At 44.9% G+C, this 14,290-nt stretch overlaps 1 protein-coding gene across 5 annotated transcripts in view; it reads left to right on the top strand.

Moving 5' to 3' along the window:
• The window catches only part of LOC109415631 (probable phosphorylase b kinase regulatory subunit alpha), a 60,294-nt gene extending 46,407 nt beyond the window's left edge, over nucleotides 1-13,887 (top strand). For 2 of the 5 annotated variants that reach the window (XM_062843955.1, XM_062843948.1), the window contains exons 6-11: nucleotides 3,944-4,108; nucleotides 4,174-4,341; nucleotides 4,406-4,609; nucleotides 4,670-4,843; nucleotides 8,248-8,420; nucleotides 11,771-13,887. In XM_062843955.1, coding sequence (XP_062699939.1) covers nucleotides 3,944-4,108; nucleotides 4,174-4,341; nucleotides 4,406-4,609; nucleotides 4,670-4,843; nucleotides 8,248-8,420; nucleotides 11,771-12,817 — 1,931 coding nt within the window. In that variant the 3' untranslated portion in view covers nucleotides 12,818-13,887. Of the gene's footprint in view, nucleotides 1-3,943; nucleotides 4,109-4,173; nucleotides 4,342-4,405; nucleotides 4,844-8,208; nucleotides 8,421-11,770 lie in introns of all 5 variants that reach the window. The other 3 variants (XM_019689552.3, XM_019689548.3, XM_062843939.1) reach the window with 2 other exon arrangements.
• Nucleotides 13,888-14,290: the final 403 nt, after the last annotated feature.

The raw sequence follows: 14,290 nt of genomic DNA, 5'->3' as shown, positions 1-14,290 counted from the left end.
TGTTCTTGGTCCATCAGTCAATCCTGTAATCGTATTTTTCTGGCAGTTCGCCTTTTAGTTCGCAGCATCTGTTGCGGCATTCATAGCTTGTTTTGGTCTAGGAATTTCTAATCCTAAGGGGGGGGGCATCCAGATTCGGGCAACAACACAAGACCGTTTACAATTTGATGTCCGTGTTAGGGGACGGCTTGTGTGTTTTGTACTGGATCGCTCCTGAAATTTTTGGAGCGCTACAAATGCACATTAAATTTCAGGGACAAATGTACAAACCTTAGTACAATATACAAAATAAACAGACAAAATGTTCACAACAATTTACAAACGTAACAAATGGACTACAGTGACGATTCGTTCGTTGAGAGCTCGTTAGATGGGCTGTCTCGATGGTTGAATGTTCACTGGTTGGGGCAAAACCCAACTAAAAAAAAAGCACTGTCAATGTCAAAATAGATATCAAAACGAGTTTAACGTCTGACCGCCGTCGCATCACAGCTCCTGTATACAGAACGTTTGCGCAAGTATGTGAGTGTTCCGTGACGTATTTCTCGTCACTTGCGTGTGTCTAGAGCATTTTGATCAGTTGTCAGTTTCCCCAACGAACGAACACGATTCGCTAATCGGGGCGCAGTCGTGACCCAACCAGCGAATCCGGACTGTATTTGTTTAGTTCTGATTACAATACCGTTCAAACGGCGCATTCCTACAAACGATAAACATGTTCGTTTGGCTCACACTTTGACAGTTCTCTCTGCACGATTCGCTCACAATGGCCGCTTCCGCATATCTCTATAATGTTGGATTACTAGTCCCTGGGTACGCCATGCCTCGGTTTCGCTGGAAACGGTTTTCTTCCGTCTTGGGGGTGTCAGAATTTTCCAGCGCCATTATCATTGGCTTGTGCTCCTCCGGAAGGCCAGCCACTAGAAGAGAATTAATCCAGTCCTGGGAAATTTCAAATCCGACGCTTCGAAGGTTATGGGCGGTCTAGTGGGCGGTGGTAATGATTTCCGTCACGTACGTGTCCACGCTGCCGCACGACGAAAGCGATGTGGTGAGGAGCTTCCTGAACAACGCCACCCGGCGTGTCAGGACGGTGTCTTTGAACGCTGCCTCAAGCTTCGTTCAAACCTCACGGTCCGTTTTCGCGTGCTTCACGTGCACGTAGTTGATGAGATCTAACAGGAATATATTGTGCGTTTAGCACTAAATTGATTTCCGAAAAAACTTCATTGACTTCCGCTGCCTTTCCTATGCGTTAAACATTACGTCGAAAGTAGTGCGCTGTATAGCAAACCAGATTTACTGTACAGCGCACTACTTCCGACGTTATGTTTAACGCATAGGAAAGGCAGCGGAAGTCAATGAAGTTTTTTCGGAAATCAATTTAGTGCTAAACGCACAATAATCTTCGCGCGTGCTCTTCTGCATTTTCTCTCGTCGATCGCCGGTAGCGTCCCCTCCGCGTTGGAAATCGGCTCGACTGCTTCCCACAGTTCTTCCAGCTCTAGATACATTTCTACCGCAAACTTCCACGTGGTCCTATTTTCTCAACCGCTCAGCAGCTCGATTGGGGGAAGATTCTGTTGCGGGACTTTCGGAACCCGTTGGTCAGCGAATACCGCCGGACCGTCATCGACGGTTTCGTCCATTCAGTCAGAGCGTTTTGCTCTTTCGCAAACAGCCGTTGCTAAACCGAATGTCCTCCCTGAGATTATCCAGGGCGGTCACGAGGGTATCATACGAGTCCGGCATGCTTAGGGAAAACTAAGACTCAAGGTTTCCGTCCCCCAGCTTTGCAGCGGTCGTTGCCTAAACTGATATTCGAACGCCAGTAAGTGGGCCCGCTTCGAAGCTTACTTCTTCATCCTTAGGCAACCAAGTTTATACAGGACAATGTTAGTTAGGTTTTTTTTATTTGGGCCAGGCCACATCTCTTACACATTGTGAACCTCCAGAACTTCATCTGTCAGAAGTCCAATGATGAAATTCATCGCTTTTCGATCCTCTTCGTCGAATTTTGGCTTCTCCGCCACCGCTTCTAGTAGATTCTCCGTCAAGCTACGCAACGCATCAGCCAAATCCGGGAACATCTTGACGCGAAAATTTAAACGTTCGAAACCTGGTCCACAGGAATACTGAGGGATTATGTGCGCAGTTTTCTTCGGGGTGCTCATAACCTCTTGTATAGATTAGCAGAGAAAACACGTGTCACGAAAGAACTTGATTTTTTACAGCGTTTTTTGGTTGATTCAAAACTGACTGACTTGGGAGAAAATTTCTACCACTATCTTGTTTTATTTGGTAACCATGGTTACTCTTTGATAGCGATAATCATGACCTTTTATAACTACGACGCAAGCGTAATGTCAATCCGGAAGTCTTGAACTCACGACCTACTTTGATACATTTATCCAAAAAAATTAATTATATTTCCAAAGTATTAATAATGTAAGTATTACAGTCTGCGGAATTTCGCGGTACAGTTCGTTTTTTTTTTGTTGATTTGGAACTTTGCTGATATCCTTCTTTGGATCAAGAATATCGTCAATTGGTGCTTCCAAGAGTTCCAAGCTAGCAAGGCGAATAGCTACAAATCATTCGTTTAGAATGCTCAAGGTGTCTATCTAACTTTACGTCGGTTGTTAATATTTATGAAATGAGTCGTGTTCCATCTCTCTTAAGTACCGTACTACATAGAGCCAACATGGGGCTGTGAATTGAAGGGTATAGTTAGTTCGTCACAAGTCTTCTGCGATCTCTATGCCAAACGTTTTTAATGCATCACATTTATTCCACATATGTAATTTGAAATAATTATAAAAGCCTCCTCTGTGATGATGAATTGTTTATAGTATGAAATACATTACCAATATCAAAATCTAACTCGCAAATCTAATTGGTTATTCATAAAATTATTTCATCTGCATTTGTCATATTCATTGTTTCTCATCGTTCATTGTCCTGGCTAAGTGTCGCCGTCTCCATGTGCAATACCAAATATGCTTGTTTCCTTCTCATATCGCAAACATACCTACTTCACAAACCATCAAAACAGCTTAATCACCCATAAGCCCACAAGCTAAAAACAACTGTCTTCTTGTGATTGGAGTGACATCACTTTTGTTTCCAATTTTCCGGATTGTTTCATTTAAGTTTGATTGGCTTACCCTCTCTATTTATCTACAATCTTCATACGACACACAGCTGAAACCAAAATTTGTTCGCCTCGCCTATGATGGTGGTGTTGCTGCTGCAATTCAAACGATCCAGTCAGTTTATTCGCTTTCCCTGTTCAGAGAGTGAGTGGTTGCGCTGGCTCCCAGTACAACGGGAGAGCACCACATGCTCCGCCATTATCTTGCGGGATTGTTTGCGGGAAGTGTTGGGGTTTTTTTTCCTTTGTGTTCTAATGCGAGGGTGACGGGGTTCGTCAATAGCGCTGACTACTGAAACTACAGTGTAATTCAACGAGAGACCGGTTTGTTTTAAAAAGTTTCTAATAGCTGGGAGTAACTTGAGCGTGTGCCACTAACTGCTGGTTCACTAGTAGTACCTTATAGTATTGAAGAGTTTCTAATAAGATATTTGAACGATTGGCAGTTGAAAATTTGCTTAACATTCTCTGGCTTACCTTCAATTGGATGGCGAAATTTTTACATAAATTTGTTGGTTTATCTTCGTAAGTGTGTTAACATGTAGTTTTCGGCTTAGTAACCTTTAATGAATCAATGGTAGTTCCCTAGTAGCTGTAGACTTAGACGCTTCCATATGTGTCCGTACTAATTCCTTTCTGTACTGTTATGGCTTTTGTGTATTTGGTTGTTTGAAACCCTTATTGTTGCTTCATGTTTTATACAAGAATATAAACCTCTTTGATAATCTCTAACTCGATATTTCATCGATCGCATCAGAAGTGACTAACTGATTTGAATTCCCAACGCAGAGAACAACAAAGTTCCACTGGCAATGGTTCAGACGATGAAGAAGCTAAAGTCCGGATACATCAACGGTACCCGCGTCATTCTTGGCAACTTGGGAGATTTTATCAACACGTCGGCCATTACCGATTTGAGCTTCCTGGGCAGTCAGGAGGATGGCTACCCGGACAGTGAGTATTGAAATTCTATGTTAAGTGCTATGTGCTTCCTATCATCCTCAAATTCCCAATTCCAGAACTCAATCCCGCCGTTCAATCGTATCTGGATGAACACTTGCTGCGGTCCTTCAGTCACCGTGCGTCGACTACCTCAATCCGGTCATCCGGATTGCGCCCGAGGAATCTCCGGCGCCGTATGTCCGTCAAAGGTGCCATCAAAAAGACACGTTCGATCAACGTGGACTGTAAGTATCTCCCATCCATATCAAAACCAGTTCTGATTCTACAAACAACATCTCTTGCCAACAGCGGAAACCTTGGGCATGGAAGGTAACGTAACCGAGCGCCGGCTGTCCCACTCGGTAACTCCGCAATGGCTCGAGCCGAACCAATCGGGCGCGGTGCAGCCACCGCGGGACACTTCGCCGAACCAGTTGGGACGCTTCAGCGAACAGCGAGTGTCCATGGACGACACCACCAAGTTGCACATCCAGACTTCGGCCACCAATGCTAGTAAGTCGGGATGTTGCGGCACGTCCCTGGAATGTATTCTGAAACCATCCTGTTTTTCAGCACCCAAAATTCAGCTGCAGCCACTGCCCCGCCACCGTCCGGCTACGGAGACGAACTTTGAGAACACCGAAGTCGAGGAACTGATTGCGATGCTCCGGGAAACCGAAAGCCTCGAAGAGCAGGGAGATATTTTGCAGCATCTGGTCGATACGCAGGGTTTGGATTTCAACACCGGTAAGTATGGCGCGGTGGAAGATTGAAGGCGATGACTCGTGCTGTTGGTTTTCTGTACTCGGTTGTTGAGAGGAGTGGCTGAATCGTTAGGGAAAGTTCTAAACATGGGATGTCATGGCAGATCTCGCGGTATTTTCGATGCACTAGACCAGCTTTTGTCGCCAATGACTTACGTTCAAAAACAAGAATCAGGGAACATCACGGAGCACCCGAATTGACCGGGTTTACTGGAATTCCTACTTCGGCCTTTAAGCCATTCTGCCTATGACCACAACTCGTAGATGTTCTTCAAAGTATTGCTTCCACCTTTCAATAATCATACATACAACTAGACTAGATACTGTCGTCGTTACCTCTGCTAACATTGACTCGCGATCCGCAACCTTTGGAATATGCGTTGTAGAAATTTTCTATTCCTTGAAAATGGTCAATCAATGCCTACTGAATACAGTGCTGCTGTTAGCAAGCCATAGTTAGGTTATTTATTCGTCATAGTAAGCCATGTATCCTTGGAGGCTGAATTAAACATTCTAATTTTTCACCTAAACTAATCCAGACGTATACATACTTAAATTCAGAAATTGATCTCGGTAAACGGTTTACCGAGAATCCAACAGCCGATTTCTCGGTAAAATATTTACTGATTCTCGGGATTTCGGTAAACCATTACCGAGTCTCGGTGAACTTTGCTGAGATGTCGGTAAAAAGTTGGATTGCCGAGATCTCGGCAAAGTTTTAACGACATCTCGAAAAATTTTTTACCGAGATTCAGTGAAAATTGTTACCGGACTCTCGGCTGTTGGATTCTCGGCAATCCGTTTGCTGAGGTCGACGATTTAATTTAAGTGTGTATAACAGTTTTGGTGACGAGGATTACGGAAATATCAGCTTTTCAGGATGACTTCAGAGTTCAAAAATCACTACTGGACATTCTACAGAACCAACAAAGGATTCTCGACCGGCTTATGGAAAGCCAGTGTTCTGCGAATCAAGAAAACGGAAGCTCATCAAGCCAGCAAACCGTCTTTTCAACGCAGAGATGTCTCAACCAGGAGTTGCTTATTGAGTCTTTGTCCAGCGGGATCACGGAATTCATGTACAATCCGGAGAACGGCGAAACATTTGCAGCGTGGTTCTCAAGATACGAGGATTTGTTCCATGAGGATGGAAAGAACCTGGATGACGCAGCGAAAGTTAGACTCTTGCTTCGGAATATGAGCACAGTGACTCATCAAAAGTACATCAGCTAGCTATATTCTTCCGAAGAAACCTAAGGATCAAAGCTTTGAACAGACCGTTTCTACATTGAAGATCATTTTCGGCAGGCAGATATCGTTGTTCAACGCCAGATAGGGGTCATGCACAAATTACGTCACGCTTCTAGGGGGGAGGGGAGTTTTGCATAACGTGACGACTCATACATATTTTTTTGAGGTCTCATACAAAAAGTGTGACATAGGGGGGAGGGGGGTTGAAAATGGTCGATTTCTGCGTGACGTAATTTGTGTATCACCCCATACCAGTGTTTGCAGTTATCGAAAAGCTCCAGTGACGATTTCTATACGTATGCGGGTGTCGTAAATGAAAAATGTGAAGAATTCAAGCTGAACGAAGTCACGACGGACCAATTCAAGTGCCTTATGTATGTTTGCGGCCTCAAATCACATCGCGATGCAGACCTCCGTACCACACTTCTATCTAGAATCGAGAGTAATAAGCCAGGAGCATCGAACACATCAAGATTCCTGCGTTTCACCCTCAATTGAAAGGTCAGGCAGAGCGTTTTGTCGATACATTGAAGAGAGCGTTGAGAAAAAAGGGTGGAGACGGATTAGAAGAAACACTACAAACGTTCTTGTTCGCATACAAATACTCCAAACAAATCTGTTCAAGATATGAAATCGCCAGCCGAGGCCATGTTTGGCAGGAAACTCAAGACGAACTTGGACCTTTTAAAAAAACAACCAGCACCAAAATCGACCAAGATCAACCAACAGCAAAACGAGCAATTCAACCGAGTGCACGGAGCCATAGACAGAACGTTTACCAATGGCGAAGAAGTGTATGCAGAAATCTACATCCGCAACAAGCGACACTGGGCTCTAGGAAAGATCATCGAAAGGAAAGGTAGTGTGACGTACAATGTGTTTTTGGATGACGAAAGAAGAAGAGGATTGATTAGGTCGCATGCTAACCAACTACGACCTAGGTATGACGGCAACCCAGTTATTCCGGACGAAAACCAGGAGTCCTTACCAGTCCTCAAGCTGCTTGAAGAATTTGGTATTCATGAAAGAGCAGTCGAAACCGTACAACTGGATCTAGAGCCTGAACAACCAATTGCAATTTCTGATGTTCAAGTTAGTCAGTTCGAAGAATCAGTTGTAGATGTCCCCGAAAGGCAAGTCATCAATCCAGTTGAATTAGAGGAGTATCGCGATACAACAGCAGCTTCATCATCGCCAGCATCAGCAAATGTTGTGGATAGCCCTGGACCGTCAACTGTTGTAAAGGAAACCCACACACGAAGATTTCCTGCATTTTTCAAAGACTACAGTTTCTTTTAAGGAGGGAGATGTTAGCAAGCCAAAGTTAAGTTATTTGTTCGTCATAGTAAGCCATGTATCCTTGGAGACTGAAATAAACGTTCTAATTTTTCACCTAAACTAATCCAGACGTTTATAACAGCTGCCAAAGTTAAAAGAAAACGAAACGATTCAGCCGTCTCCCTCAAAAACCGGTTTTACATTTCTAGTGTTTGAATATGTTTTTGCATTTGGCTGTAATTCGTTAGTTTTTATGTTTATGTGTTTGTGTTCGTTTGTTTCCAAAATTGCTAAATTCTCAAAAGACACATACAAAAAACGTTTTGGTGTACCATTTGGCTGGTTCGCATTTATTCAAACACGCACACACAAGTTTGTATGTAAGAAAACTATGTTGTCTCCTCTTCGATGAAACTAATTTGATTTCATTTGCTTGATTTCCTGATTTTGAATGGTGTACAACATTCTCTATTGAATAATACACAAATACACGCACTTACACAACCATGTGAACCATCGTATCATACCAATCAATGTTCATAAACAAACCCACACAAACACCCAAAACCACATGTTGTTACTGTGCTGCCATCTACATAAAACACACCACCTTCACAAACGAATCGACATCGACCCGACACCGAATGTGCCTGCTGCAACATTTTCTCTGCAACGCTATCGCCACCGCCGCCGCCGCCGCTGCCGACGCTGGCCTCACTTCGGTTTTGTATGTATTTGTGTGCGTTTATGCTTAATCGGTGCTGCGGCGGAACATGCTTTATCCGGTGTTTTCGGGGTATTCCAATTACCACCCACCAGAGCTGGTAAACGCCACTAATGACGATTCTCAACCACAAGGCATGCTGGAGGAGGGCCGCGTCGTTACGGTACGCGGCCTGCTGAAGGGACTCTACGAGAAGGCCTGCCAGCAGAAGCTGTGGGGACTGGTCCGGCACACGGCCGGCATGCTGGGCAAGAGGGTCGAGGATCTGGCCAAGGCCGTCACCGATCTGCTCGTCCGACAGAAACAGGTAAGTGTTTGGATATGATAAGACATAACATTTGATATTCGAAAAACCATGATGCCGGACCCGTAGTAGGGAATTTACTTGCCCGGTTCAAATCCACACTTGCTTTCCAAGAGGTTATGGGCCCAGGGCTGTGAATCCGGAATAAAATTTCTAAATCCGCCATAATCGCGGAAGAGCTTGTGAAAAAGAGTTTACTCGAGAGAATTTTGATGCGGACGCTTATAGGAAGACGACGTGGATCGAATTTGGGGTTGCTATAAAAATGTTTGCTATAAAATTTTTTATGGCAAACATGATACGCCGAAATCTACCAAGAATACGATGCGGAATGTGAAGTTGTGTTACTGTTACCAAGTCTCCATCGAATTACAATAGTATGGTTTGCAGCGGTTTTATAGCAACTCTTCATTCCATGTCTTCGAGCTGGGAAGAAGGTGACGAAAAAGCACGTGCCACGATTTTGCTGCTGCTGGAAGAGAACCTGTTCAGCGTAATTCGAGCTGCGACAACGGTCAAGGAAGCTTGGCCGGTGTTGGCCAAGCATCCCCAGAAGGTAATGAATACGGACTACTATCTCATGAAAATGGAGGACTTGTACACCAAGTTGTGCAGCGCAGGAACGGCCTTTATCCTGCGAGGGTTACCGAAATCGTTGACCGCGCTGACAACTGATCTGGAAACACGTGTGGACGACGTCCTGACGTTGAACTTCATCCGCGAGAAGCTGCTGGACAAGGTAAACAAGCAAAATCGAAATTCGACCGGAGGATCGGCACTGAAGGCTGCTGCCGGTAAATCAATTGTGTGCCATTTGTGCAAGTACCTGGCCACAAGAAACGTGACTGCAAGCAGCAGAAAAAATTGAGAGGAGGCAAGAGGCAAAACGCGAAGGTCGCTCTGGCCATCGGAAGCGGAGCCAAGGTGGACGACTGGATCATCGATTCTGGTGCAAGTTCGCACATGACATATGGACATCCAACACAGATTTTTTAAGACGAAGCGGATGCGGCACCAGACCCTTCGGGACAGGTATGATCCACTGGTGACCGCTCTAGAGAATATCCCGGAAGAAAGCCTGACGCTAAAGATGGTAAAGCAACGTTTATTGGCAGATGAGCTGAAGTACACGGAACGACAGGAAGACGGCGGAAGAACCAACACGACAGTGTTTGCGGAAGAAAAGTCCGGGAAGCCCAAGATGAACCCGAAGATGTTTCAGGGAAAATGCAACAAATGCGGAAAGCGTGGACATTTCGAGACTGCAGGTCGAAGCAAACGTGGCAACTAAAAACGCGGTAACTTTTATGTCAGATCGATCAAGCAAGAAGACAAGGATGAGCATGGTAACCTTCAAACATGATTCTGGTGCGAGCGACCATCTGATCAACCGTCAAGATGTGTTATCGGCCTTCGAGATGCTGAGGCAGTCGGTTGTCATCGATGTGACTAAGAAAGGGCGGAGAGACGTTGGAAGCGAGATTGCCGGAACAATCACTGGATGCAGCACCCGAGGATTACCATTTCGAATGGAGAACGTATCACTGGTATCGGAATTGCGCGACAACCTTATGACGGTCAAAAAGATTGCTAGCGCAAGTGTGGAAGTAACGTTTTCCGGATCAGTGGTGCAACTTAAGAAAGAAAGGAAGGCCATTGCTACAGCGCAGATGAGAGGTGGAGTGTATGAGCTAGATGTGAAGCTGGAGAGAATCATCAGCAAGAATGCTACGACTTCGAATGACCTGTGGCACCGAAGGTTGGGTCACTTGAGCCAGCGAGGAATAGAAACGATGATAAGGAACGGCCTGGTGACTGGTATAAGGAAGCTGTAAGCCAGATATGATGAGTTTCTGTGATGTTTGCGTTCAAGCGAAACAGTGTCGTGATTCCTTCAATGGCACCAGAGAGAGTGCAGCAAGGCCCCTAGAGCGAATCCATTCAGATGTCTGTGGACCGGTGGATCGTCCGGCTTACGATGGTTCATGATATTTCATCTCATCCATTGATGATCATACACACTTAGCCGTAATATACCTGCTCAAGCGGAAGAGTGAAGTCTTTGTCAAGTTCCGTGAGTATGAAGCGATGGCGTCCAGTATGTTTGGAATGAAGATTTCGAAGCTGAGGATCGACCAGGGACGTGAATATTAGTCGAATGTCCTAAGTAACACTATACACGGAATGGAATTCAAGACGTACACGCCACACCAAAACGGAGTGGCTGAACGGTTCAACCGAACCGTCGTTGAGAAGATACGAGCAATGCTGTTTGTTTCCAAGGTACCAACATGCATGTGGTCGGAAGCAGCGATGACGGCAGTCTATTTGATTAACCGAAGTCCAACAGCGGAGCAAAGCGTTCGCATGGATTTCTAGTCAACACAGAGGAAAACTGGATCCCACAGGACGTGAAACCGGTAACCAATACAGTGCAAGGTCATGACGAATGAAGGTACATATCAACCTGAGGTAGATGACGAAAATCCCGAGGAAAATTCCGGAAGGGAAAGGGTTGAATTCTTACTTACCTTGCCGATCAGAGTAAGGCCTGAGTGTCCTCTGCTGTACGTAGCAGTCGTCTCCAGTCTACTCGGTCCATGGTTGTGTGTCTCCAGTTACGCACTCTGCGAAGGGTCCGTAAATCGTCCTCCACTTGATCATTTGAACCGATTTAGTCGGGTTGCTATCCGACATCCTGATGACGAAACCCGCCCACCGTAGCCTCCCGATTTTCGCGTTGTGGACGATAGTTGGTTCTCTCAGCAGCTGATGCAGCTCGTGGTTCATTCGCCTTCTCCAATTCCCGTCTTCCATCTGCACTCCACCGTAGATGGTACGCAACACCTTCCGTTCAAAAACTTCAAGGGTGCGTTCATCCTCTGCACGTCCAAAGCGATGAACAACACTTTACTTGTTCATCGCTCTATCACCGATTGCAAGAGAGTTCGTCGGGCAATAGCTGGATTCCTGGGTGAACGCACTACAACGGACCAGATGTACGTCATTCGATAGGTGTTGTAAAAACGCCGCGAATACAATGTGCCCAGTAATGTGTGGGTACATTGTATTCGCGGCATTTTTACAACACCTGGCGAATGGCGAACATCTGGTCCGTTGTAGTGCGTTCACCCATGAATCCAGCTATTGCCCGACGAACTCTCTTGCAATCGGTGATAGGCGATCTCTTCTTCATAATATTATAATACACATCCTCAATTTTCTATATTACTTACAGAAACATCTTAAGATATATCATATACTACGGTTATGCGTCAAGGTTTTTAGAATATTTTCAGGGTCAAAGCTTCAACAAGTAGTTCTACCACAAACTAACTCTCTATTCCCAAAAGGTCACCGTCGGAATGCCGCCGAACAGCGAGTACACCATAACGGCCCCTTTGCCGGAAACGGAACTCCGTACGTTGATCCACGAGGCGTACGGCGACGACGAGAGTACGGCCATGTTGACGCAGGAGCTGCTCGTCTATCTGGCCATGTTCATCCGGACGGAACCGCAGCTGTTCCACGAGATGCTTCGGCTTCGGGTGGGTCTCATCATTCAGGTTATGGCCAAGGAGCTGTCCCGTACGCTGAACTGCGACGGCGAGCAGGCCTCGGAGCATTTGCTGAACTTGTCTCCGTTCGAGATGAAGAACCTGCTGCACCACATTCTGAGTGGTAAGGAGTTTGCCATCAACAGTGTTGCCAGGGGTAACATTTCGATTGTGAGCTGCAAGTCGAGCAGGGTCAGTAAGAAAAGTCAGATTGGGTTGGGTAAGGAACCGGAGGAAGGCGAGAGCTCCATGATCGACGATCGTCAGGGTCAATGGCTGCGACGTCGCCGATTGGACGGGGCTCTGAACCGAGTTCCGAGGGATTTCTACCCAAGGGTTTGGACAGTGCTGGAGCGCTGCCAGGGATTGGCCATTGAGGGACGGATTTTGACGCAGAGCCTCACCCAGGAAATGACACCGAACGAGCTTAAATTTGCCCTGGAAGTTGAAACCGCCCTCAATACCATACCCCAGCCAGAGTATCGACAGCTTGTGGTGGAAGCGCTGATGGTTCTGACCCTGGTCACCGAGCACAACATCATTGCATCGCTTGGGGAAATCATCTACGTGGAACATCTGGTTCACAAGGCGAACCAGCTGTTCTTGGAGGATCAGCGAAAGATTAATGGCGATGCAATGTTGTGTTGTGCGAAGAATAAAGACATTCGGGAGACAACGACCGCCGGACTGCTGCTTTGCGGTGGAGCTGCGTACATCTGTCAGCATTTGTACGACAGCGCCCCTAGCGGCAGCTTTGGAACGATGACCTATATTGCCAGGGCGGTCGCTTCGGTGCTAGAGGGGCTGCCCAAACAGGGTGACATGGATTGCACAATCTCATAAAAAGGATAGCAAGCAAATGACTCATTGTTCTCTTCAGCAAATCCCCATCTCTTCTTAACCCAACGAGGATCTTTAAGTGTGAATGTGCTTAAAATTACTTATTACTGTACGGTAGATAAAGATGAAACGAATCCGTTCGTTGAGGAGGAACTCTCGTTGTAATGTGGCCCTGTTTTTGCATAGTGTTCGAAATATTTTGTATTCTTATTCCGAAACTTGGTAATAAAGTATAAAAGCTAACTGGAAATACTTTAGTTTCTATCAAAAACACTAATCTTGAAAACAATAGGATTGAAACATTTAATCGGTGGAAAACATCAACATTTTACATACATAACCTTGTGCCGAGTTCAATTCATAAAGTATAAATATTTCAAACAATGCGTAAATGGCGGCCGAGTTTCAACGAGAACCACCTCTCTAATGTTTAGTAGGAATCCAATAAATTCAACCCGTTTAGGAACGAATACGAAAATTAACTAGTTAGAACCGGCCAGTCAAAAGGAATGATGAAGGAACGAATTGCATGACATACCAATCCCACAATCACATACACACACAGCAAACAGCACATGATTCAAAACGATCTTTATGAGTAAGCGATAAAAATGTCTTGTTCGAGCAATATTCTATATTTACCTACAAACTTTTTTATTTTACAATACATATACACGTTTTGTTATTTTATTTATGAGAGGCATTATCTATTACAAACTGCTGGCTATTCTTCTTAATAGTGATAGCATGAAATATATATTTCGTAAAACAAGTATTGTTTTCATATCATACTTTTAATACTAAGGATAGTTATTGTGTTTGATGTAAGTTTTTTCTTCTCTATTCGAATGCAAACGATTACTATATTACTATTATTATTATGGAGTAAAGACACGAAAATGAAACGAGCAGCGCTGATTAACGGTACCGATATTATTATTATTACCTTATTCTATACCATATTATTACCTTATACAAGCAATTGAAACACCTTTTTAGGCGACAAAAGAAGCAAATTCAAAACCCGAAACCATAAATCCCGAGAGAATAGCATAAACCATGTTGAAATTAGATTGGTCTAGGTCTTTTCATTGTGAAAGAAATTTCTACTTTGCACTACCTCTCTGTCTCTGTTCATAGTCATTGGTAGAACCAGGAACGGATTGTCTTTTCTCAAACTTCGACTGCACAGTGTCTAGATCACATAACGCCTACAAGTTATGCAACCGAGCGAACAAAATCTATCACCTTACGCCTGGCATCCACGCACCGATGCGTGAACCCTCTGCCAAAAATAATCATTTCCCAACAACACTCCGATATCCGCATGACCTTGTGCAGGCGCAGAGGCTCAACAGGCTGAAGTGGGCAAGATAGGCGCTGTCGATAAACTACGTAGACTTTGGGTCAACTCAGACAACCCCCCCCCCTCCCCCTCGTACACTTTGATCCATACAAAATTTTCGAAATTTGTAT

The sequence above is a fragment of the Aedes albopictus genome, chromosome 1, assembly GCF_035046485.1.
Source record: "Aedes albopictus strain Foshan chromosome 1, AalbF5, whole genome shotgun sequence".
NCBI lineage: Eukaryota > Metazoa > Arthropoda > Insecta > Diptera > Culicidae > Aedes > Aedes albopictus.
The sequence above is the reverse complement of the archived record's forward strand: the minus strand, read 5'-3'. Positions and strand labels throughout refer to the sequence as shown.